Below are 25572 nucleotides of genomic sequence, written 5' to 3'. Positions count from 1 at the left end.
CAATACAGTGTGTGACAGTTTAGTTAACATAGTTGTTAAAAATTGTGGCTTAATTGCTGCTCCAGTCTTTATGACTCAAGTGAAACCTTTCAAAATGGTACAGCAAACTCATCAGGTAACACATGTCGTGGAAGTTTTATTAATAGATGCAAACTGGTAGACTGCCTTGCTTATGGCCATAGGGGTGGATAAATTTGATCCCTGAAGTCTGTTCATCCTGGGTTTTGTGCTGGGTGATACCTTCCTTGTTCTCTTTCCTTCCCCTGAAGAGGACCTTTGAGGACTGAAAATAACTTGTTTTATTTGCTTACATTCGGGTCTGAAGAACTGAAAACATCTGGTCTTCAGTACTACTCATAGTCACCTCTAAATGTTTCCTTCTCCACAAACATAAGTCAGACTGGTATAAACATGTCTCTCTAATAAAGGATCTAAGCATTATTCAGTGGTTTATATATTTTTCTCTCTCTCTAATGCTAGTAAATACTGTAGTGGCTGCAGCTCATGTGAACAGGCGTGTTTGGAACAATGTTTTGGCTGCCTGACTCTCAACATGAGACAATGTGTCATCCAAAATGATCATTCTGGAAGAGATGCTGGATCTCTTAACAGATACAACACTGGCCCCTCACCATAGACACACTGTTTTACTTCAGCTTAAAGTCCTACCTGGAGTTGTTTTTTTCAAAGAGAAACTTGCTTCCAAAAGCACAACTTGGCAGTTAGATGAAGTTTGGCTCGTCAGATTTTCAGTCTCAAGATTTGATCTTGTAATATAGTTTAAATACGTTTGTCCTGTACAGAGGGTGATTTGCATTTCTAGTCTGAAGTGATTCGTAAGGGAGAATGACAAAGCGTGATTAGAATTAACTGGGTTTGGAAACATCCAAAATCTTTCAGTTTCTAAGGCCAACCCTTAAACTTTCCAAATGTTCTTTTACAAAGCATGCTTCATATTCTCATAATGAGCTGGACACAAGCACTTATGCCAAAGAGTGAGTGTGTTCCACTAATTAGACATGCACGCACGCATGCACACACACAAAAGTACTCAGAACATTACATGGTTCATAGCTAAAAATTCCTTCTTCTGTCTTTAGTTTAGTGATTTATGACACTTTCCCCAAATATAAAACATCTGGGAAGAGGAGCTAGGTAAAATCCCTTTGAAAAAGAATGCACAACAGGATGGAAGAGGAGGGAACACTAAAAATTGCCAATTCCCTGGATTAGTTTGACTGAAGTTAAAAAAACAAAACAAAAAAGCCCCTATTTTATCTCTAATAACCAATATGACAGTAGCCATCAGGATGGATAAAATCAGTATTTTATTCTTCCCAGAGGATGAGGTCTCACTTGGATGAGTTCTGTGGAAAAGCATCCCGTGGACTTACACTGACTGATTCATTAAATCATTATTTCCACACACTCCATTGTTTGTATCACATGTTCTATTTTAGTTGGTGTAGTGAGACTTTCTGTTATGATACTTGCTGATATGGAACATATTATATTATGACAGAAAATACGGACTAGTCCCATCTTGCTACCATAACCTTGCAAGTGGAATGAAAGGCTCTTACACCTGTCAGAAAGGCTTGCTTAACTCATATGTTAGAGACGCAGCAAAACCAGGTTGGTGAAATGAACTGCAAATTCAAAGCAGCATATTGAATTTTGTGATTTATTTGTTCACAGCACAGCTCAATTAATGTATTTCACAGTGATGTAATATTTAATTTTAAAAAAGGAATAGATAAAGCATGGCTGAGCAGCTACCCTGTTCATCTGAGCAAAACAGCCAGTGTCTCTCCAGCAGGTACAGTGTGCAACACCAATAACTTCATACAGTGAATATCAGGCATAGTTGATGTGATGTTTAAGACTGTACTGTTTCTACCTTGAACTGAAGGTTCCTTGAGCCTCTTTATTACAAAGCAAAAAGTAGTTTACCCTGCCTGAACAAATAAATAAGGACAAAAACCAGTATCTGTATTCTGGAAAAGAGAAATAAATAGTCATTTATTAGCATAATAGTGGCTCCCATCCTTTGTCATGTATAGTTAGACTGTGAGCTGGTCAGGGCAAGAACTATTTTTTGCAGGTCAAGCTTTTGTTACAACACTTATTAATTGCAGACATTGGCTAAGCATTGTTGTTCAGTCTGCCAGCTGGCTCCTTCCTTTTTCCGCTCCCTGACCTTTAATTATTTAAGCAACAATGATAATACTTTTCATTAACATAGTGCCGTCTGTCTAAGAATGTTACAGACTAAATTAATTTGTTAAACAAAATTCTAGTGAGGTAAGTCAATTCAGTTTTATTATTCCCATTCTACAGATGAGGACATTGAGGCAGACAGAAGTTCACTTGTAGTCAAAGCCAAGAATAGAACCCAGGCCCTCTGGATCTCAGTCCTGTGCTTCAGTCACAAAATGATCAGTTTTTCTGAAGTCCAGGCAGCTGGGGTAGAAATATCTTAGTTAAGGTTTATATTATTTTAATGTCTATATTGGGGAGATATTATTATTATTTGATTGTAGCACCTGGGAGCCCTGGATAATGAAAGTAATAGAGTTGTGAAATGCCAGTGGACCTAAAAGGAAAAAAGAACAACTGCACAGGCTACCTGTAATAGGCGTGGAAATATTTACAAGTCACTGATCATGTTAAAGACGTGGCTGTGCCTAAAAATTTCACCTGGCACCTACAAAGTTACATTGGCAACACCAGTAAAAAACTCAAGATGAGTAAGTGCTAAAAACTGCATCAGGAAAAAGAAAACACTCAAGAATAATAAATACCCCTCAGCAAGGATCCCACAGACATGCTGAAAAAATAGCATGTACCAGGAGGGACCTGAAGACTTTACTGATGCAGCAGCATGTGCCAGTTTTTATATATTTTGGCTTGATTTTGTTGTTGCTTTGGTGCCTTCCCAAAAACTGGGATTGGCACATACCACTTCAGTGATTCTTCAGATTTACTGATCGACTAATCTTTTTTTTGCATGGATTTCTCTCCTTGACCCTGGTGTAGTAGTCAGGCTTTTTCAATTGTATTGGCTTGTCATTTTCTGATATTGTCACTACGAAGCTGCTGTTTCTGTTGGGAGACATCTGTAGGCCCAATCCTTTGCTTGACATAAGCAGTGAGCCATGAGAATTTCCTGAGGAGTGGCTGTCAGGTACAGTCTGAGAAATGTCTGCTTTCTTTTGGTGCTGTTGGCATTTCTCAGTGCTAATTCTGGGGCACATTCCTGTAAAGAGGCTGGAAGTTAAGGGTGCTCATCTTCTCACAGGAAACAGCCCACAGATGCCGCCCTCTCGTATCACCTTGATACACATGTTTAAAAGCTGACTATGACTAAAATATTTATAGCTTTGCTTGTAACAAACCATTGGCTTTTAAAAACCCTTAAGGGAAATGAGCTGGGAGTCTTTGTATCTATTGTCTCTTAGGCCCCATTTCAGCAACGTACTTAACAAATACATAGCTTGAAGTTAGGCACATGCTTAAGCAACTTGTTGAATCGGGGCCATAACGCTTGGTGTGGTGTTACTAATGCCGGGAAGCAAAAACTTGCCTTATATCGTACACAGCAACTGTTGCTAGGAGAGGTGGGACTTAAGGTTGTAAGCTGGAAGGATCAGTTGAGAAGCAGGTAATTTGAAATCCTTGAAGCCTTTTCTTCTCATAGGAAGAAGAGGCTCACATGTTGTTTTGTCCTATCCCTCTGTCTCACCACTCCTCCCTCTTCCTTACCTTCATCCTGTTACAGTATTAGACTCCTCTGTTCTGAAGTCTACAGTAACCTCTATTCTAATGGCAGAACTGTAAAGCTAATGCAGATTTCCCTGCCACAGTTGGCTATTATTGATCTGCTGCTAGGAATCAGGTTTTAGAGATATAAAGTTACTATAATTCTCTTCCTCTCATTTTATCCTTCCCTGGGGCATCTGTCTCAAAGACCAGCAGCATTCCTTGCCTGGTCTGAAGAGATTTGGGAACCTCTTAAGTACCATGCAAAATGCAGGTCACCATATCTTTGAAGGAAGAGAGTGTAGCTGCCCTTGAGAGGGTACAGCCTAAAGCAGTAACAATGAAAACAGGCTTAAATGATTTAAGTTATGAGGAAAGGTTAAGGAAGTTGGTTTGATTCTCCGTGGAAATGAGGAGTCTTTGCATTGACCTATTTGAGGTTTGTCTGAAAAAAGACGAAAAAACTAAAAGGGTGATCACTGATATTATTAAAGATGAGTGAAATGCCTATTGAATGAAACCATATGTGATACACAGAGAAAAGGTTGCATTTTCTGGCTTATTTCCTGGCCTTCGATATAAGCAGAAAAATTCAGTTTAAGAAAAACGCAAAGGGGGGAGAGCTTTAAATACCAAGGATTCATCTGTTCTATGTGGGTGAAATTCCGTGGTTTGGGTTGCAAGTAAAGGATGTGTACTCTGATGTCCTTGGACATACTTTCCCCTCGCTGTCCCACTATTGTGCAATGTGCGGTGTGTGTTTTCAGTGTACTATTCTAGATCCAAGAAACACTTGAGTTTTGGTGATAGTGTGTATGTATTATGAAGACTATGGTTTTGACTTCATAGTTAAGATTGAGTTGAGTTTTCCATATATATGTGTGTGTGTACGCATGCATGCTTTATGTAATATGATCCAATTTGTCCCAACAAAGAATTTTACACTGTAGTTTTATATATACAAAGGTAAGTGTGTGTGTGTGTGTGTGTGTGTAAAAATAGATTTTACAATGCATATACACAATAATGTTTGAAAAAGCTTGCACTCTACCATAGAACACTGTCCATCATTATGAGAAAAAGGGATGTGACTTCATGGGCTATGATTTTTTTTATACATAGCAGCACATTAATTTTAAAATGTTAGAAAATAATATACACGCTTTAAAGGTTTTTTTGTTTCTTCACATTTTATTATTGAATCAAAACTTTCAAACTGGATAATTACTCTTAACTGTCAAGGCTTCCTGTTGTTTGTGCTATGTTTTTCATGACCAAAGCATAGCAAAAAGTCAAGAAGTAGTTGTTTTCCTGATACTCTTATGCCTTAATTGCAAATAGTAGTAAAAGTAATGGTAGTGGTACCCCTGTCTTTCACAATGAGGACAGAGCGGTGAGGGTAGGAAAACACTTGAGGAAATGAGAAAAATAAAAAACAGAATTATTGGCTGAAAATACTTTTCCTGGCATTACTATGTGTATTCTTGTTTCAGATGTCCCTGGCTCACAGTGAAAATGATCTGATCTCTCTTGGGAAGTCTCTTGGGTTTAGATTGGGAAATGTTTGGCATTGAATGAGTAGGGAATGGGATAAGACAGAGATATATTTGTTTGTGTTATGTTTCCTACTGTAGGCTGCATGTTGACATGAAGTCCTATGGCAGCGAACAAATTGAGACTTAAGCTTCTAGTAACACTTCTTCATGGATGCCTGAGAGGTAATTCATTTATCTCCAGACAAAGGTGGTAGAATTTGGGATTTTAATACTACTCTGAAATTTTCCAGGGTTGAAAATCTGTACTCTGTGTGTTTCCATGTGTGTGAGAGAGATAACATAATACTTGTGAAAGATGCAGCTTCAGTACCTTTGGGGACTAAAGTCTTTGGTTTATGCAAAGAACAGGTACAACACAGGCAGTGAGAGCACAAGCTTTCTCACACTGCCCCACTAGTGTGCTTCAACCCTGAACTGGACCACGAGTTGACAGAGTAGTTCAATTTTCCTGCCCATTCTGTTGTTGGCCTCTCTGCTGAGCAGATTAGAAAATCATATAAGGATAGAATAGGAGGGAAGAGCTCATTGTCAGAAGGGAAATAAACAAGGCCAAAAGGGAAAATGGAGAAACTGAAGCACAGCCTCTCATCAAGCATCTGAGGTGCCAGTATCTCTGAAACAGGAAAGAAAATCTGTTAGAACAGAAGGAGAAATGGACAGCAATTCAGAATATTTCTATGCAAGTGTAACGGGGTGTACTCCCTCTCACGATCGCTCCCTTGGCCAAGGGCACGCGCCTGCACACCACCAAGACCATGTTTGAATTGATATTGGCAATATGTCTAGGTACTGCTCTAAGACTATCGCTTCTATGATCTCCGCACTTGTGTGGACCTCAGGGCGTAGTCATCAGATGGCCCAGTCTTTAAGGCATTGGGCCCCAGCCCTGGGGGCAAGCCTGAAGCAAAAGGCTCTGAGTGGAACCTGCACCGGTAGGTTTCTGGGGATCCTCCCAGGCAGTTGAGTATGGCAGCCTTCACTGTCCGATAATCTCTCACCGCTTCGTCATCTAGAGCCCAGTAAGCCGCCTGAGCTTCCCTGGACAGGATTGGGGCGAGTGGCCCAGTTGTCTTTATCCCAAGCAGCGGTTGTGGCTACCCGCTCAAAGGTGACTAAGCAGGCCTCCGGATCATCATGCGGCCCCAGCTTGGCCAGTGGTATCCCTGGCCCAGAGTTCAACTGGTTTGAGGAGGCTGAGCTAGTTGGTCGCTGCAACAAAGCCTCCTGGAATTGCTGCTCCTGCTGCTGCCACTGCTGCTGGAGCTGAAACACCTCCAGGAGTATAGCCTGCTGCTGTTAAGTAGACTGCAGCACCTCATGTTGCGCTACAACTAATGCCCTCCTGGGTTTCAGTAGTGCTGTGCTGCTGCTGGGCCAGCAGCCTTACCAACTCCCCCATTGTCCTCTTGTTTCAGGGGTCGGTCCCACTCCTCACTCTTAGTGCCAGTGTAACAAGGTGCACTCACCTCTCGTGAGCACCCCCTTGGCCAAGTGCGTGCGCCTGTGCATTCTCTCAGATTGTCCCTGCGCTGGAATAGAGCAGTGCCCCAGGGCTCCCTCCCTGGAGACAATGTCTTCGCCCTCTTGGGGCTTCCTGGCTACAGCTCTCCAGCTGGGCCACTATAGCTCAGTTACCCCTTTGGGATGCCTCAATGTCCAGTGGCCCGCCCACTACTCCAGGTCCCAGTCCAGGGATTCTGTAGATCGCAGCTCTCTGATGTGTCCCTTTAACTATGTCACACGAATTCTCTAATTCCCCATGCCCCCGTCTTCGCCCTTACCTCAGGGCCTTCTCCTAATGGTGTCTCAACAATCAGCTCAGGGCTCCTTCTCCCTCTCCCTGGCTTCTGGCAGTGCTGCCCTGTCTGGGGTTCTGCAGCTGCATCAGCCAGCCACACACCATCCACACTGCTGCAGCTCCAGCAAGGAATTGAACTCCCTCTGGCCCTGCAGCTCTTCTTATATTAGGCTGCTGGGCCCTATTTGACTGTCCCCCACACAGCCACTCTAGGCAGCTTGGAGGACCTCTCCACTGCCCTTTTTTTGGGGCGGGGTGTGGCAGGACCACAAGGTCTCCAGCAGAGGGCCTCAGAGGGTCTGGTATACCCCGTCACAGTAAGAAATACACCTCTACCCCAATATAACGCGACCCGATATAACACGAATTCGAATATAACGCGGTAAAGCAGTGCTCCGGGGGGGCGGAGCTGCGCACTCCGTTGGATCAAAGCAAGTTTGATATAACGCGGTTTCACCTATAACGCGGTAAGATTTTTTGGCTCCTGAGGACAGTGTAATACAGCTGTAATTTTAGGTAAAATGTTCAATTTTCTTTATACCATTCCTGATGGTATCGTAGCCATGAGTTGTTTGTTGTAAGGAGGTCTGCATCATCACTTTGCTCCATTATGGTGCCAGTCTCTTAGATTGTGTCTGCCTCAAGAGACATGGCAGAAGTCTTTGTTTGTTGTCTCCCCAGTCAGAACCATTTTGCTTGGCTGTGATATAGAAAGCTCTAGGGAGCCGTTGTCTATTAAGGATAGTTCTGTTTTAGCATTGTCTAGTATTTTTGAGTTGTGTAAGGGCATCTTGCACTGTATACTGTGGCTCTAATTGTTATACCTTCGCCTCTAGCTCTTGAAACTTTGTACTGGTTCAACAGTTTTCCAGTGACCTTGTTCTGTACATTTTTGGTTTGCAGTTCATAGATTCTGAGTTAAAAAGGGAGCGCTGTGACCATCTAGTCTGACCTCCTGCATAGAACCAGCTATAGAATTTCTCCCAGTATTTCCTGAATAAAACCCAATAACTTGTGGTTCAAATGGAGCCTATCTGATACCGATTCCGAAACTTGACAACTGAGCAACTTGAAAGTGGAAAACAAAATTGGAAAACCCCAGCCATTTGTCTTTTTATATAAAGTGCGTAAGTGAGCACAAGTCCCACTGACTTCCAATGGGTCTAGTAGTGTACCTGACTTAGTAAAGTGTTTTTGAAAATCCCACACTAAGAGACTTCTCTTACAGTCCATCTGTGGTGTGGCTGCTGCTACCACAGAATTATTATTTGTATTTCAGTAATTCCTAGAGATCCCAACCAAAGTCAAACCCCCATTGTGCTGCACTCTCTACATACATATAATAAAAACAGCCCTTTCTCAAAAATCTGACAATCTAAATGACACATTTCTGTGGTATTCTGCAGACACGCACAACAAATATTAGGTGGGATCACTTTATTCCAGTCCTTAAGAGGAGGCAGTGATGAAAAGCTTTGGTGTTACATGCAATATCTGGGATGCTCTCCAGAAAGCCCAGATGTTTAGCCTTCCGTGGCTTCATTTTAAGCAATTAAACGCAGATTTTATTTTTTAGTTATGAGCTGACTTTCCTAATTTTCATTTCATACACTAAAATGTTGACTTTTCCAAGAGAAACTAGATGCCATCGGTTAGCACATAAAACAAGTGCAATAAGCTAGTGATACATGTCAATGCATAGAATGATGTGATCATTTGAATAGAGGAGGGTTTATTTTTCTTACAAATTGTCTGTTTCCTTATCCGTGACAAGGTCTCCCTGATGTAATGCAATTCTTTGGAAGCTAGCAGTCCTCTACTACTTAGTAAGAAAGTGCCTCATAAGAAGAAGGTGAAATGGGTGTAGAGGCATGCAGCTGATCCTCTTGCCCTGAGTAATGGAAACAGGATATTTGTCCCATAGTGCACAGAAACTTTTCTTTAGAAGACTCCATTCAACCCAGTTCTTGCTTTTCTAAAGTTTTGAAACAATTGGCACCTCATCCTCTTCCTCCTGCCTGTCTATCTGTTTCCAGACCATGATAGAGGCGGGGGTAGTGTTTGCAGGTTAATGGATCAGCAATAAAACAAACAGCTTCTGTTGTATTTATCTTATAATATTCATACCCTAAAGATAGCATGACCATGCAGGCCAAATACTCTTCTGGCTAATACTTGCAGTTGACATAAATCAGATATTCACTCTTAAAACATTTACACAGCTTGACACTGAAACCCCTTATCTGGTGTCTAAGTAAGAGTCACCCTACAATCCCTCTGATGTTTAATGTTCCTGTAAGCACATAGCCCACCGTAACTAGCATTGTTAAGCCAGTGACCGACATGAAACCCAGATACAGGGGTATGGAAGATGATCTGTTTGGCTTCACTATTGAGTTTTTTGGCAGAAACTGTTGTGTTGCTTTAGGATGTTGGCAGGTTATTTTCTTTACAGTTCAACATGTTCTGTACATGCAGGTGCTTCTGGGTGTTGAAAAATATCTCTTTCACAATGTGTGCATTGTGTCTGCTTATATGGCCTATGATCTCTGGGACCTGGCAAAATTCCAGCATGGGGAATAGTATCCTGACTGCATAAATTCCCTGTACTCTTTTAGTTGCAGATAATATTCTTCACTTTATGTCCTAAGCTGTTGTACAGTGCTGCTTGGTGCTGATATAAACAAACACCTTCATTCTACCCTGCAGGGCATTTTCTTACAATTGTGGGCGAAATTATTTTCTTATATATCTTTATTAAGATTTCTAAGATCCTTCTGGATGGAAGGCACCGTATAAATAGTATGGTGTCATATGTTCAGTACACACATCTAAGACATCCTTACACTGATGTACTTATTTTTTATATTATTTTAGCATGGAAATGTGTACTCTGGTCCTCCGCGATTAGGCTCAGGAGGTAAAAGTTGCTATCCAGTGTATTTTATTTGGCCTTTCATTGGCAATTCTGGCTGATAAGTTTGCTCCTTTATTAAACAACTGTCACTGAGCAAAAGGTCTAAAGTGCTAGAACAAAGGAGGGTTGAGAAAAGGAATCCTCAGCACGCTGTTGCTAGATATGTGGAGTAGTAAGATCATTCGGTGCAACCTGTTGCCACGATACGACGTGTCACTTTGGCCATATTGATCCGCCCTGTGTGTGGACCATCTGGCTACACCTCCAACTATAGATGACATGCTCAGTCTCATCCCATATCCCCTTATGTGAAGGCTAGCTGTGGAAGTGACTTCTGCTGTGTCTTAGGAGGCGAAGAGCCCTACACGTTGGTCCTTGTGCAGAAGAAACATTGTTTCTAATGAGTTAGGTCCCAACCCCCTTTGTAAGTGGCCTCAGGATCAAACACGTGGTCATATATTTATAGTGTTAAAATAACATGAACTAACAACTTAAACCAAGCAAAGAGAAGAACATTTCACTTTAGCCAGAAACATCATTAATTTACTTGATTGTGTCCTTTTATTTGAGGAACCTCAGGACAATGGGAGATTTAAAAAAAATTGAGACTGGATAAGCACCCAGAATTTCAAGGCACTTCATCTGCACCTTATCTGAATTGTCATACTCCTCTTGGACCTGAAAAAGTGGACTGGACATTTTGAGAATAAGTTTCTTGTGGGATCTCTTCTGCTACTTGCAGTCTGGAACAACATTAACCCTTTCTGGGGTATCTCAGAATTTCCAGCTATAACTATGTATAAATATGTGGACTTGTTAAAAAAAAAATGGGGGAGGTGGCTGGAAGGGGAAATTTACAATGTGGTAACTGGGTAAGCATCTAGTTTAAAATCAAGTGCAACATTAATTTTGGGTTAGAGACCTTATAAATCAAGTCCAATCATATTTTAGCACAAATATAATTCAGCGCTGGGTAAGGGGGTTTGCAACCAAAACCTGGAGAGAGCATGAATGTTTCTGTGCTATAATATGGGCTTTTGACACAGCATTCAAAATGTTTACTATAGGCTGGTGTGCCAGAATTGGCAGAGTGGTCTGAAGAAAATATATTTCAATTTTGGAGAAAGTGTTATCCTGGGATTTTACATTCCTGCCCTTTCTGAAGTCCTCCTTGTTCTTCTGAATGGCAAGTGGTTTGCATAAGGAACTTAAATTGCTGTACTCTTCATATTACTGACTGTACTACAAGTCCACGGCCCAGTCTCTCAAAAGTGGTGTTTTTAAAATGGATGCCTCTCTTTAATTAAAATCATTTCAGGATTCAAGCATCTTCCCTCCAAAGTAACCTAGATAATGGCATGCTCGTCATTATTTTAAAACTTCCTGAAAGCTGCTCAATAAGCTTTTTTTTTCTTTTAAAAACATCTTGAAAATGAAAATTAGTTCTAATAAAACATCTTCCCTTGTTGAATTATCTCTTCCTGATCACTTTTATTCTTACTTGTTTAATGTTATCAAAGCTTGACGACCCAACAATATGGGAAAGAGAAAAAAATGTTTAACTGCAGAGTAGACCAGGAGCAGCAGATGATGTTGGTACCGAACAGCTTTCTTCTTTGCACAATGGAATTGGATCCAATCTCATTGTATTACTGGATGACCTGACCGCTACAGGATTTTGATTGTTTTTTTTCAATATTACAATGTTCCCTGCCATACAGTGAATCCTAAACTTCCACTGACATCCTGTTTTTACCATTTTTGACTAACTCATATGCACAAAACTGATATATTAGTGCAGAATGTGGCTGAAAATTTTTCCTAAACTGCTTCTGTATACTGGTTTTATAAGCAGCATCACACAGCTCCGAAGTAAGTGATGGAGAAATCTCAGGAGGTTTAATTCAGATCATACCTATCCAAGCTAAATTAATCTCTTGAGTCTGCTTAACCAAATATGAAACCTCATAAGAACAAAACTTTCACGTGACAGTGGCAGTGTTCCCTGCTGGCTGGAAATATGATGAAAATAGTCTTTCTTGTGGTATTACAGAACTTCAACCTCTGGACATGTCTGGAACCAAGAAGTGAAGAGATGAATGAAAATGAAAAAGACTTGTTCAAAAAATTAATCAAACTTTTAACAATCTTTAAAGTCTGAGATTCATTTCAAGTTTTGGGTGAAGGTTTTTGTCAATTCTTATTTTACCCTTTTTAAAATATAAAATACCTTTTAGGTTAAATACCCATCATAAAACGTTGGTTTGTATTACATTCTTAAAGCTGTGACAACCATTCCTGGCTAAAAAGAATTCATCTTCCTATTTGGTTTTGACAGCTGATCAATGCAACCTAGCAGGAAGAGGAATCAGAGAAATTAAAGATGGAAAAGACTGTTTAGCTCACCTGGTCCATACCTGCCAATACAGAGTTTATACTATAGTATTTTCTTGAGTGCTTTATTCAATCTAGTTTTAAGTTACTCAAGCAATGGGATTTTCACCATTCACTTTGGAAGATTCACTGTTAGCAGAATATCAGAAAATATTTCTGAAATTTGTCTTTTGTTCAGTTTTATCTAATCATATCTACGCTCCTATGATGTCTCTAAATGGTTCCTATACTTTGCCGTTGTATACATTGTTCACATAGCTGTATATGGTTACCATTAGTCTATACGTATTTAAACCAAAATCCTATGAAGACTTAAGCATGTGCTTAACTTTACCCACTCTGAGTTGTCCCATTGAAGTTTTATAGGTTTGGGGCCTTAGTTATTTTACTCTTGCCTCATAAATAAATATTATATTGGTGTGTCCTGGAGCGTGGCTTCTCTCCTGCTTTCTTCCCCTCAGAAACTGCAAGGACTCCAGTGGTTGTGCCTTCACCATAGCCCTTTATTTTAAGTTCCTTCTAGCATTTCTACAACAATCCCCATGCAACAGTCTATTTACAGCACCAACTGCATTTTTTGGCCCTCTCCCCAGGACCTAAGGGGAACAGAGGCCTGCTTCTCTTGATGTCTCTGTGCAACTGGGGTCACCCAGCCCTAGACCCCTTTCTTACGCGCCGTTGGAACTTCCTTCTTGCCTTCTTATCAGCTTTGGGCTGATGGGCTAATTGGCTTCTTATCCCATCCAGCCGGCCAGCCTGATTGTCTAATTACCTCTGTCAGCTTTCTACAGGGGGAACTAATTAACATCTGAGTGATCAGAGTGAAGGCTCACCTGTTCACCCTCTGCACTCTGTCACAGGGCCCTCATCACTTTTGTTGCTTTTTGTCAGAATTCCCTCCTATCTGTCAGTCTTCTGCAGATGCCAGTTACCCTGCATAGACTTTGAGGAGTAGCCTAGTGCCATGTAACTTCCTTGATCCATATATACTGTGATTGGTTTTTGTTCCTACCATATTTGACTAAAAGCTCATTTCAGCTATAATGTCCACTATCACTCCTGCTCTCTTTTTTAGGATTATTTATTTTCTAATGTCTGTTCCCATGAAATATCTATTTTTGGATGATTATTTTTCAAATTTATTCTTATGAAACTTTTTGGATGAATCTTATTTTCTTACTTTGTTTTCTATATACCTAAATTCTATGGGTCGATTTGTATTATTACTTTACACTTGCTGGATTTTCAAAACCTTCCAGTTTAGCAACATTTTAAAATATGAGGTAAGACATTGAGAAGCTCTATGCCTATTTTGTGCATGCAGTAATCACAACTGTGTGCATTAATTAGGTAAAGCAAATGTTCAGTTGTAAAACTAACTAGCCATCTGCATTCATATATACCCAACTTAATTCACAGTAATTGAATGCACAAATTAGGCACTCAATTGTAGGAATATTTTTGCACACACATTTGTAAAAATCTGGCTTCTAGTTGCTTACAGTTTTATTTTTCTTTAGTTCTGTTATAAAAGAGTTGAAGAGAATTAAAGATTTAAAAAAGGGCTGAACCATAATCAAAGTGATAGGTACGTTCCATACTTCCATATCAAGCTAAAGCAAACAAAAATTTCAGCTGCACGTTGCATACTATCAATGTAGATGTATCTCTTGGGAGCTATCTTTAATGAAAAGACTATGTTTACTCTTCATTTTCTTTGCTGCATTTAAGATTCTCCCTTTGCAATTATTTTCTTGTGACTATATATCAGTTTCTTTAATTAAAATGTGATGATTCACCACTTTGTAGTAACCAGGAACTTTTTTAAAAGGCAGAGATTTTTAATAATTTAAAGTACCGGTATTTTACAATTGCTGTCTTTGTGGTATCCATGGTATTTTTATGGCTCTGGTCTTGTGTGAACAGTGCAAAAACTCTGCTTTAAGTAATTTTGTGTTCAAGGGCAAATCAACCTCTTTGCTTGCTAACTCTAATTTTCCAAGGGTTATAAGACTTTAATTTGATTCTTTATCCAGTGTGCATAAAACAGTCACTGAAATTTGCATAGTAAATTATTGGATAATCACTTATTATGTAGCCTACCTGCTTGTTGAAATGAACATTACCTTTTAAGTGACACTCTAGCTAAATGCGAGGCAAAAGCAAATTTAACAACTAAACAGATGGATTCAGCCCTCATGGAACAGAAATGGTTGCATATAAATGGGAAAGGGGAAATGGCTTACTGTGGTGGTTATCTATTTGCCTGTCTATGCATAGAAGATTTTGTGTGTGTGTATGTTTGTGGGTGTGCATGTAGCACACCAAGGCATATAAACATAAACACTAAAGCTGTGCAAATCATTGTTTGGTTTACTGGTTGAACTGAAAAACCCTCACAAAACATTTGGATTGACCTGAAATTAAATATTTTTGCTTTTCTTGGAGAAACAAAAAACTGCCAGGAAAATCATTCCAGGTCTAGTCCAGGCATTTTTAACAGTTTTTTTTTTTTAATTACAAGCTACAAAAATGTGAGATGCCTTTCACAAAACCACCATAGGAGGACGTAGTGGTACAGTCCCTCTTCTATAGTCCCGTGGTTAGAATACTGCCTTACCTGGGATATGGGATCCCCAGGTTCACAAGTCACCACTCTGCCTGATTTGGAGCAGGGATTTTAATGTAGGTCTCCCACGTTGCAGGTGAGCGCCCCAACCATTGGACTACAGAGTAATTTGGGTTGAGTCTCTCTTGCTGAAGCTGTTCCGCTGTATATAAATAATTAACTAGTCATTGGACCAGAGAGAGAGTGTGAGAATGAGAGGACTCACATTGGAGGTGGGGGACACCTGGGTTCCAATCTCTGCTTCAGCGACTAGTGGAGCCATTTCACCAGGAAAGATTGAAAGAGACCCACCAAGATTACCTAACAGTCCGGTGTTTGGGGCACTCACCTGCTATGTGGGAGACCTACGTTAAAATCCCTGCTCCAAATCAGGCAGAGTGGAGACTTGTGAACCTGGGGCTCCCACATCTCAGGTGAGTGCTCTAACCATGGGGCTCTGGGTAGAAGGAGGAAGACACTGGCACCAACTCCACTTTCACCTCCTCCTGGTTTTGTGAATGGCATCTAAGTCACCTTGTGAATCTAGCCCACCACACAGATTTTGGGGGGATGAAACTATTTGGGGGATTCATGTAGAATTCACAAATACTTTTGATTGACCCAAAACTGCATTTTTGTTGAATAAACTATATGAGGTTTTTTACAGCTCTAATATATACATGTGTCATGGTGATATCCATGTGTTAAGTTACAGATCCATGTGTAAGATACATTTTAGTACATGGCTTCACAGTTTTTTGTGCAACTTTGACTCCTCCCCTTCCCCATACTTGTGTCCCCATTCATCATGTCACATACTCTTCTGCCGGGAGAGCTTTTCACTTTCCAAACCTTCAAGCAACTTCAAAAAGTCATTTAAGGAAAAAAATCAACCTGTCAGAGATCTATCCTTCTTTCCCCCAAATATAGAAATTTCGTCTCAAAATTACATCTACTGAAGGCCCAAGATGAGCAATGTATTCAGTCTTATGTCAATCCTAGGTTTAAGGTATGATATTTCACAATTCTAGAGGGCCAGAAAGAGAATTTTGGTGCTTTATACCATTGAAAATCCAAGATTTTACGCTTTCTAATGGGAGCTAGCACTTGGAAAGACCCAAGATAGCAGACCGGAAAAGCATGGTAGTTTTATATCTAGTTATATATATATAGGGGGGTTTTCATACTTGCACATAATAGAATTTGTTTACCTTTTCATAGAATCATAAAAGATTAGGGTTGGAAGAAACCTCAGGAGGTCATCTAGTCCAACCCCCTGCTCAAAGCAGGACCAATCCCCAACTAAATCATTCCATCCAGGGCTTTGTCAAGCCGGGTCTTAAAAACCTCTAAGGATGGAGATTCCACCACCTTCCTAGATAACCCATTCCAGTGCTTCACCACCCTCCTATTGAAATAGTGTTTCCTAATATCTAACCTAAACCTCCCCCACTGCAACTTGAGACCATTGCTCCTCTGCCACCACTGAGAACAGCCTAGCTCATCCTCTTTGGAACCCCCCTTCAGGTAGCTGAAGGCTGCTATCAACTCCCCCCTCACTCTTCTCTTCTGCAGACTAACAAGCCCAGTTCCCTCAGCCTCTCCTCGTAAGTCATGTGGCCTAACCCCAGATCATTTTTGTTGCCCTCCGCTGGACTCTCTCCAATTTGTCCACCTCCTTTCTGTAGTTGGGGGGCCCAAAATTGGACATACTACTCCAGATGTGGCCTCACCAATGCCGAATAGAGGGGAATAATCACTTCCCTTGATCTGCTGGCAATGCTCCTACTAATGCAGCCCAATATGCCGTTAGCCTTCTTGGCAACAAGGGCACACTGCTGACTCATATCCAGCTTCTCATCCACTGTAATCCCCAGGTCCTCTTCTGCAGAACTGCTGCCTAGCCATTTGGTCCCCAGTCTGTAGCAGTGCATGGGATTCTCCTGTCCTAAGTGCAGGACTCTGCACTTGTCCTTCATAGAATCATAGAATATCAGGGTTGGAAGGGACCTCAGGAGGTCATCTAGTCCAACCCCCTGCTCAAAGCAGGACCAATCCCCAACTAAATCATCCCAGCCAGGGCTTTGTCAAGCCTGACCTTAAAAACCTCTAAGGAAGGAGATTCCACCACCTCCCTAGGTAACCCATTCCAGTGCTTCACCACCCTCCTAGTGACAATTTTTTCCTAATATCCACCCTAAACCTCCCCCACTGCAACTTGAGACCATTACTTGTTGAACCTCATCAGATTTCTTATGGCCCAATCCTCCAATTTGTCTAGGTCACTCTGGACCCTATCCCTACCCTCCAGTGTATCTACCTCTCCCCCCAGCTTAATGTCATCTGCGAACTTGCTGAGGGTGCAATCTATCCCATCATCCAGATCATTAATAAAGATATTGAACAAAACTGGCCCCAGGACCAACCCCTAGGGCACTCCACATGATACCAGCTGCCAACTAGACATTGAGCCGTTGAGCACTACCTGTTGAGCCTGACAATCTAGCCAGCTTTCTATCCACCTTACAGTCCATTCATCCAATCCGTACTTTTTTAACTTCCTGATTACACCCGTGCATGCTCGAGCAATATTTTTATACTCCTCCCTAGGCATCTGACCAAATTTCCACTTCTTCTAAGCTTCCTTGTTGTGTTTAAGCTCACCAAAGATTTCACTGTTAAGCCAAGCTGGTCGCCTGCCATATTTGCTATTCATTCTTTAAAAACAAAAAACGCCTAGGAAATTACACATTGAAATAACTATGTTAAAAGAATGTTAATAAGGTTGCAAAACCAAGCACTTAAAAGTTAGGAAATCTAGAATTACTTTTATTTTACCTTTATTCTGCCCTCTTGTGCATATTCATTACGATACAGTTTTTAAGTAAATAATATTTTTATAGATCCCCTGTCTCATTCAGTGCAAAGGATGTATGGACCGGGGGACAGAACGACAATTATGTGGTCAACTATAAAACTGTCATTGCCAAACTTTGCAACCTAAATCACTTTTTTTTTTTTTTTCCATTCAGGGGTTTTGTGGGAGTTTTGGCATTGACTTCAGTGAGGCCAGGATTTCAGCCAGGAATGTAAAGGGTGGAAAGACAGGAAATTAAAGAGTTAAGTTTTTCATAGTAACTTTAGTACAGATGTTTTGCACATCTTCTATTTTTATGGAGTACATGGAACAACAAATATTAGTATTCAGGCACACATTTTTAATTTACATTACACAGGTGCAATGTGGATGAATTAGCATTATTTTGAGAACCTTCACTTGATCATTTCCTTAGTTTTTAAGCTTTCAATTTGTGACTTTAATGTTACATTGACGTACGGTTTTGTATTTTTGTTTTGTTTGTTTACCCCCCTTTTGATTTTATTGATGATTTTTGAAAAAAAAAGAAAAGAAAAAGTCCAGACCTATTAGGCTTGAAGAGCTTATAACTTTCCTGGAAAACAGGTTCCTTTCTGCAGAAACATAGAGTTAGATTGTTGCTAGCCCTTGTGCAACTATGTAAGGGGGAGGGAGTAAGGAGTCCCCTCCCCTTTGCCTGACCTACACAAGGGCTGTCCTGAATTGTAGCCTGTTCTGTTCCTGAGAGCATCTCACTGAAAAAGGTAGTGGGCGGGGCCAGTGCTACATCTCCATGTATGCAGCAGCCAGCAGACATGAGCATTCAAATTGGGAAGAGTAAACTGCATGTTTTAAAGGTCTGTGGTGCATTATTCTTCCACTCCCTGAGCATTTGGGGAGCTCTGGGAGAGGTAGAAATTCTATCTCCCCGAAGTAGAAATCTTCCTGATGCTCCCTCTGCAGCAGCACAGCTCTGTATCTGCTTCTTTGCAAAAAACAACACTTGTCCTGTGGCCTGTTTGTGTAGTGTGTCCATTCAACTCCCCCGCCCACCCGCCAACAGCAGGATTTTGGCTAAATACTATAGTTTAGCCCAGGGATTTCAAACAGAATCTGAGTCTGCAGTGCAACCTGCCCATGAAGAAATGCTTCCATGCTGAAAAAATACTACATAGACCTTTGCTATGATACACATTTGGGAACTGACCTTATAGAGTGCTGACCATTCTCTACACCCATTGGGCCCTTAGAACTACAATTAGTAACATAGCTCCCAGCATTAGCAAAAATACTACTGTAACACACCAAACGGAGATTTTTAAATGCAAGCAGATCTACTCTCATAGCAGTGTAGGTGCAAAAATCCCAAGAGACTTGATGGGAACTGTATTTGTGCACCAATGGGAGAATACTTGTATTTGATTCCCACTTGTGAGTTAATTGTGGGTAGTCTTGCAATGTTTAGAGTTTTGTCTAGCTACCTGATTTGTGGGGGCAATCCATAGTTTGACATAGAAGAGACGTAAAATATACCTGCAGTGTTTTAAAAGCACAGTGTATTTGTAGGCACAAAATGTAGTCCATTTCCTAAAACCAGAACCTAAATATTAATGGGGCAGTATTTGAAGAGGCTGTTATTTAGAAATAGTTTTGGAAAAAGCAATTGAAAATCCCCAGGCATCCCATCTGTGTTTAAAGCAACAATAATAACAAAACTTTAAATTAGCATAGGAGATTTAAGGCATTTCAGGAAAACATTGATTAAATCTGCCAATGAAATGAATGTGTTTGGCGAGTGACCTAATTAGTGTATATTTGGTTCTTTTTCACTGCACTGCTTACCACTAATTGCTGTTCTGCTGGTCTTCTTCTGACAAGTAAGAAAAACAAGGATGAGGGATTTGTTGAGGAAACAGTGACATTCAGTTTTAATTCATTTGAACCTGCTGCCAAGCTTAATTATGGAATTGAGAAACTGAGACCAGGAGGCCCCCAGCTGTTTAGGTTATCGGAGACATAGATGGTTAGTGTCTGCCTGTGTGTTCAGGTAGCGCTTACTGAAGCAACCCATAAATTTATGCTTGCTGATGCTTAGCTGTTTCATCCCCCCATAGGTACAGGCTCACCGCTTGTATCCCTTAAACTTCATTATTTAGCTTTGATGGCATCAAGCCAAAGAAAATTACAGTCCTTTTATTTCTCAGAGGAAAGGATTGGCAATGATTATGGATAGTCTCGTCTTGTTGTTTGTGATTGCATTTACGTGCTAGTAGTACGTGTCATTCTATAAAACCAGGCACCCACCCATTTAGTTCTAGAGTTGGATGGCCAAAATCACCCTGGTGTAACTACACTGAAGTCAAAGGACTTACAGGGATGAATTTGGTCCTTAGTCTTTAAGGGAACTTTTCAGTAGGTGGTTTGTTTATTTTTTAATTTAGAGTATATTAAAAACAAAAAGGAATGAGATTTAAAAAAACCCAGTGAAAATAGATTTGTTGTGTTTGTTGTGTTATTATTGTTGTTTCATTTTTATATGACAGTAGTAGCTAGGAGTCCTAATTAATCATCAGAGCCCCATTTGACTAGGTGCTGAATAACAGGAAATAAATAGAGAGCTGACTGTCCAAGTTTATGGCTAGGAGCAAAAAGGTAGGGAATGGAATGTGGGGGTAAAAGAGGAAGGGTGTTTCAATAAGATATATACAGTCACTTTACTTTGTGAGTGCATGACACCTGAAAATGAAACTGTGATTACATTTATAAACAAAAGTGAAATAGACCAGCAGAGTCACTGAGGCCTGAGAGATGTAGTTAGGCCAACCTAAGCCCCAGTGTAGACACCAGTAGGGTCAGTATCCATCGATATAGCTACTGCCTCTTGAGGGAGTGGATTTACTACAGTGACGGAAAAACCCCTTCTGTCACTATAGCAAATGTCTACACTGCGACATAGCTGCAGCACCATAGCTGTGCTGCTGTAGTGCTTGTAATCTAGCCATACGCTACATTTTAACAGCCAACGCAAATGGTGAGAAGGATATTAACATGTCTGCTGTTATGCTGCATAGCATAGAAGTATGCTTGAATGCTGAAGCAGCCTGGGAACATGGCTTGTAGGTGATTGCTCTTTGGATTGCTTTTCAGCCTTGCAGTGATTTTGCCCTGATGTTCTGTGTGGGGTGGAGGGACGTTGAGAGGTGAAGATAAGAGGAGTACTTGGAATGTGAATTAACTGGAGGGAAGGAACAATAACAACTTCACAATTATACTAACATCATTAATGAAAGTACAAGTTTAAGTTTTTGCCTTATTGACTTTAATGGGAGGATATGATTCTATAACCACACTCAGGTATTTTGTGGTCATTAGAATAAGCGTATAGAAGCTATTCATACAATTAAACCTTGTGGACTGACTTAAATCTTTATTTATTGATTGACTACATTACATATACCTGCTATCTATAGTGTGTTCTCTCAAAACATCCCAAACCTAGAGATGCTAGTGTAAATTTACTGGTAGAACTAAATCGGATGCACTCTCTCTTTTCTGTATAACATTGTGTAGACAGTCTTATTAAAAATCACTTACCTAACACATATGAATCCTGCAATATAAACCTACTATAAATCTCCAATTCTGCCATTCCCAGTTTTTACAGTGTCAACATCTAAAAGATAGGTTTAGCATTTCTCTCCTGCACAAAGACATGAACATGTCGAGATAGAGAGCAAGATGCAATCTTCTATCAATAACAAGTACTCCACCTCCTAAGAATAGGTTGGTTCCCATACTCATTCCAGGCCATCCTAATACCCAATCTGTCTAAGCTTTCATGGTGGTATCTGGCTTCCTGGTGGGCTTCAGGGTCTGTTGGCAGCTTGAGTCAAGTCAGGGTGACTTGTATTGTGAGACTGTGAAGTTACGTCTGCTCTTGTCTCCTCCCAGGAACCATTCTCCATTTCCTCTCCTTGACTCTGAGTTTGTGCACTTGTATCACCCCGCGAACAAAGGCTTTGTGGAAATCCAAGGAAGAATCCTGTGTCTTCATGTAGCAGGCTTTCTTAGTGAGTTAGAAATACAAACTTCGCAGCTACTCTGCAGAGCATTTCTGAGAGCACTGTGAAGCGCACTGCTGGGTGTAACAAGTTCATTGCAGCATAACACGCTGAGTGAGAGGGAAGAGGAGGAACCAGAGGGGAGAAAATTAAATAGTTAATTAAAAACAAAAACCAAAGTGATAATTGAATTCTGTTGCACTTTTTCATGGCAATGTTGTGGAGCATACTGTCACAATGCACCGTTGTTCCAAAGGCTTCCCTAGAGGTGTACTGATGTTCTAAATCAATTTTAAAAAAGTACAAAGATTAGGAGAAAACAGAACAGAGAGATTCAGGAATGGAGGATGTTATTAAAGCAATGCCTCAAAATCCTTCTTTAGTTTCTTAGTACTTTTTTTTTTTTTGTAGTAACTCTCTTGTCTGTTTTTGTTTCTTTTTTTAAAGCTTAAAACTTGGCAAATAAGATATTAGCGTGAGAGAAACTTTGGGTAACAGATTCTTTTTACATTGGACTAGCCATTGCCTAGAGTGAGGCATGCACATCAAAAGAGTCTTCAGGCTTTGGGTGGTGAGGTGTTCACATACTCTTTTGACGGAGTGGGGTGGAGAACATTAATAGGGGAAAGGCGGGGGTGGTCACACACTAACAGGGGAAAGGCTGACAAAAGAAATAAAAAAACCTGATACAGCAGGAAAGCCACATATTTGTGGCTGCCTACTATATTGTACTTATTGACCTAGTAAATGGAGATGATGGCAGAGGAGCCGTTATGCTGTAAACATGCTAGTGCTAATATTATTAAAGCTTACCGGCAATTTGGTTTCAGCCCTGCAGTCTGCAGGGAGGTGAGCTGTGGTTGTAAACTCTCTCCAAGAAGCATATACCTGTGTTGTAACGTCTTAGAAAGATGTGGGCTGGAATATTTTCAGAGGACTCTAAGGGAGTTAAGAGCCCTGGGGCAGATTTTTAAAAGTATTGGGAGCTTTTGTAAATCTCCCTAGGCACCTATACGCACCTATAGGCACTTCAATATCTGAATGTAAAAGCCTGTAATTCAATAGGAGCTGGATGCTTAACGCTCTTATGTTCCTTTGAAAATCCCAGCCCTGGTCACCAAAGAAGAAAGGATTGCCAGGGGCTGTGTGGGGGGCAGAGGGGAGCGAGGGAAGGGTAATAATAGGAAGTGTATTGTACAAACCAGCTGACTAATTTGATAAACCAAGCTATTGAAAATAACTGGGCTGTAAAGCAGCCATTTTAAAAGTGAAAGATTATCTCCCCATGTCTAGCCTCGCTGAACTAGGTGCTCAGAGAGAGCTCCCTGAAGCAGTCCTTGATAGAGAACTAGCCATTTCTTTAAGTACCATTGATTTAAGGGAAGTGAAGATGAAAGGAATACAGACGTGGCGGCTGCTGAGTGTCAGGAGAGCAGTCGGTTAGAAGAATCTGAGAAGAGTTTGACAAAAAATGGGAGGTTGTTTATAGATATTAACGAAGACTTCTGTATTTTTTTTAGGCTATGGTTTTGTAGATTTTGACAGTCCAGCAGCGGCACAGAAAGCGGTAGCATCTCTTAAAGCAAATGGCGTTCAGGCCCAGATGGCAAAGGTAAGAGCAAGTTTTTTGTTTCTGCTTTCTTTCCCTGTGTTGTGATGGTGTTATTCAGTCTGTGTAGTGCAAATGCCAAGGGTTGGTTTGGTTTCTTTCTTTCAAATCATCTGAACTGGCAGGAAGCTGGCTTGTTTACTTCAATGCTTATTTGTCTGTTGGCTCATCAGTGTTCTTGAGAACTGTGTTCTGTATGGAAGTTATTTTGTGATGTTCTATATAGCCTGTTGAATTCCCTTAAGAACTTTATAAGCAAACAGAGTTTGAGTTCTATAGCCATCAGGAAGATATCTTAATCTGTGGTGCACTGGGTAATTGCCTATTAATGTGCCTTGGAATACTCTTCATTTAATAGCCTAGTGGGTCTGTTTGGAGGAGTTAAATGACTGAATTTAATGAAAGTTTGTTGCATCTGTATTTCTTTAAAGAAGTCTGGCAACCTGGTTCAATTCCATTGACATAATTTAATAATGATTGTATCTGGAGGTCACTGGATTATGTTTTTCAGAGGTTTTCTGAGATTCACATTCGAAATCTCCCAGCAATTTGCTTGCTTGAAGACCCAATTAAATGGGAACATGCAATTGGATGAAATACCGCCTTCGGTGAATTGTCCTATATCAACATGAAGGGGGTTGTTGTGAAGAGTTTGTGGTTTAGCATAAACTCCAACAATACCCATTCTGTATGTGTAATAATTTTTTCTTCCCCCAAGAGTAGTATTAGATACATAGTAAATGCACTAGTTTGCTAGTCCCCTCAATGCACCTAACCCATTATTCATCCTCTTTCTTATTACTGCTGGGCCACCATTCCCGATTAGTTGTCTCATCTACCATGAAGGCAGCATAGGGTGCTCAGAATCCTAAAAAATTAATCTCCACCTGTAAATTTGAATATTCCCTTTAAGGAATTTGGTGGATTAAAACTAGGGTTGCCACCTTTCTAATTGCTGGTAATCAGGCCTCCAAGCCTCTACCCATTGCCCTGCCTCTTCCCCAAAGCCCCACCCCTTCTCTGCCTCCTCCCTCATGCCCTTTCCCCCCTCTTCCTCCAAGGCCCCATCTCCCTCACTTGCTCGTCTCACCCCTTACCCCTGTCACTCACTGGATCGTCTTCACCTCCCTCCACCAGCTGGGCTCCCTCTGCTTCAGGGCTAGGATGGGAGCAGCTGGAGCCTGCCTGCAGGTAGGAGACGGCCCCGGCTGAGCAGGGGCTGGCGTGGGTTAATGACCCGGTACCTCTCCCCACCCCACGGTAACTGGACTTTTGGTGTCTAGTCAGTACCTCTGACCAGACACTGCCAGGTCCCCTTATGGACTGGACTTTCTGGTAAAAAAAAAAAACCAAAAAAACCCAGGCACCTGGCAACTCTAAATGGCACCTGGACACACAAGCCGAAAACTAGACTGTCTGGGTTAAAGCCAGATGGGTGGCAACCCTAATTAAAATCCTAACTTTAAATTTTACCTATACACATTATTACCATGCTAGAAAAAAAAAAGCTATGCAGTACATGAGGCTCATGTACCTGCTACTGAATTGTAAACCATTGTGCCTTAAAATAACTGTTGTAAGGTTCCTTGTTGTCCTCTTTAATAGAGTCCCACAATGCAAATTATACAGTTTTATTGGCTCTTAGTTTTTACTGACATATTGTAATAAAAATATTTGCTTCAAATAGGAAAAAATGGCAAAATAAGGCATCTGAATGCCTACTGAGGATCCTGGGATTTTATTTCCCTGATTACGCTATGTTTCCTTGTTAAAATATAGGAAATCTGAGACATTTGTTGACCTCTGAAAAGGAAATCAAAGGCAGGAAATATGTTCTGTGGTAAAGGTTGATCCTGAATAGCTGTTTCTGGGGGATAATCCATAATGTATGTATATCTGGTGATTTGAGGCAGTAGCAATCAAGTTGCATAACGAGGAGCAATAGCAGAACTCTTGTGCTGGAAAATAGCAAAGGGAATGCGTTCTTAAAATGCAGATGCTCGTGTCAGT

At 40.8% G+C, this 25572-nt stretch overlaps 1 protein-coding gene across 2 annotated transcripts in view; it reads left to right on the top strand.

The window, feature by feature from the left end:
- Positions 1-25572, top strand: part of RBMS3 (RNA binding motif single stranded interacting protein 3) — a 557223-nt gene that overhangs the window by 203648 nt on the left and 328003 nt on the right. For both annotated transcript variants that reach the window (XM_026649362.2, XM_026649363.2), the window contains one exon: positions 23474-23565. In XM_026649362.2, the coding sequence (XP_026505147.1) occupies positions 23474-23565 (92 nt within the window). The remainder of the gene's footprint in view (positions 1-23473; positions 23566-25572) is intronic.

The sequence above is a fragment of the Terrapene carolina genome, unplaced genomic scaffold (assembly GCF_002925995.2).
Source record: "Terrapene carolina triunguis isolate 2854851 unplaced genomic scaffold, T_m_triunguis-2.0 Scaffold84, whole genome shotgun sequence".
NCBI lineage: Eukaryota > Metazoa > Chordata > Testudines > Emydidae > Terrapene > Terrapene triunguis.
The sequence above is the reverse complement of the archived record's forward strand: the minus strand, read 5'-3'. Positions and strand labels throughout refer to the sequence as shown.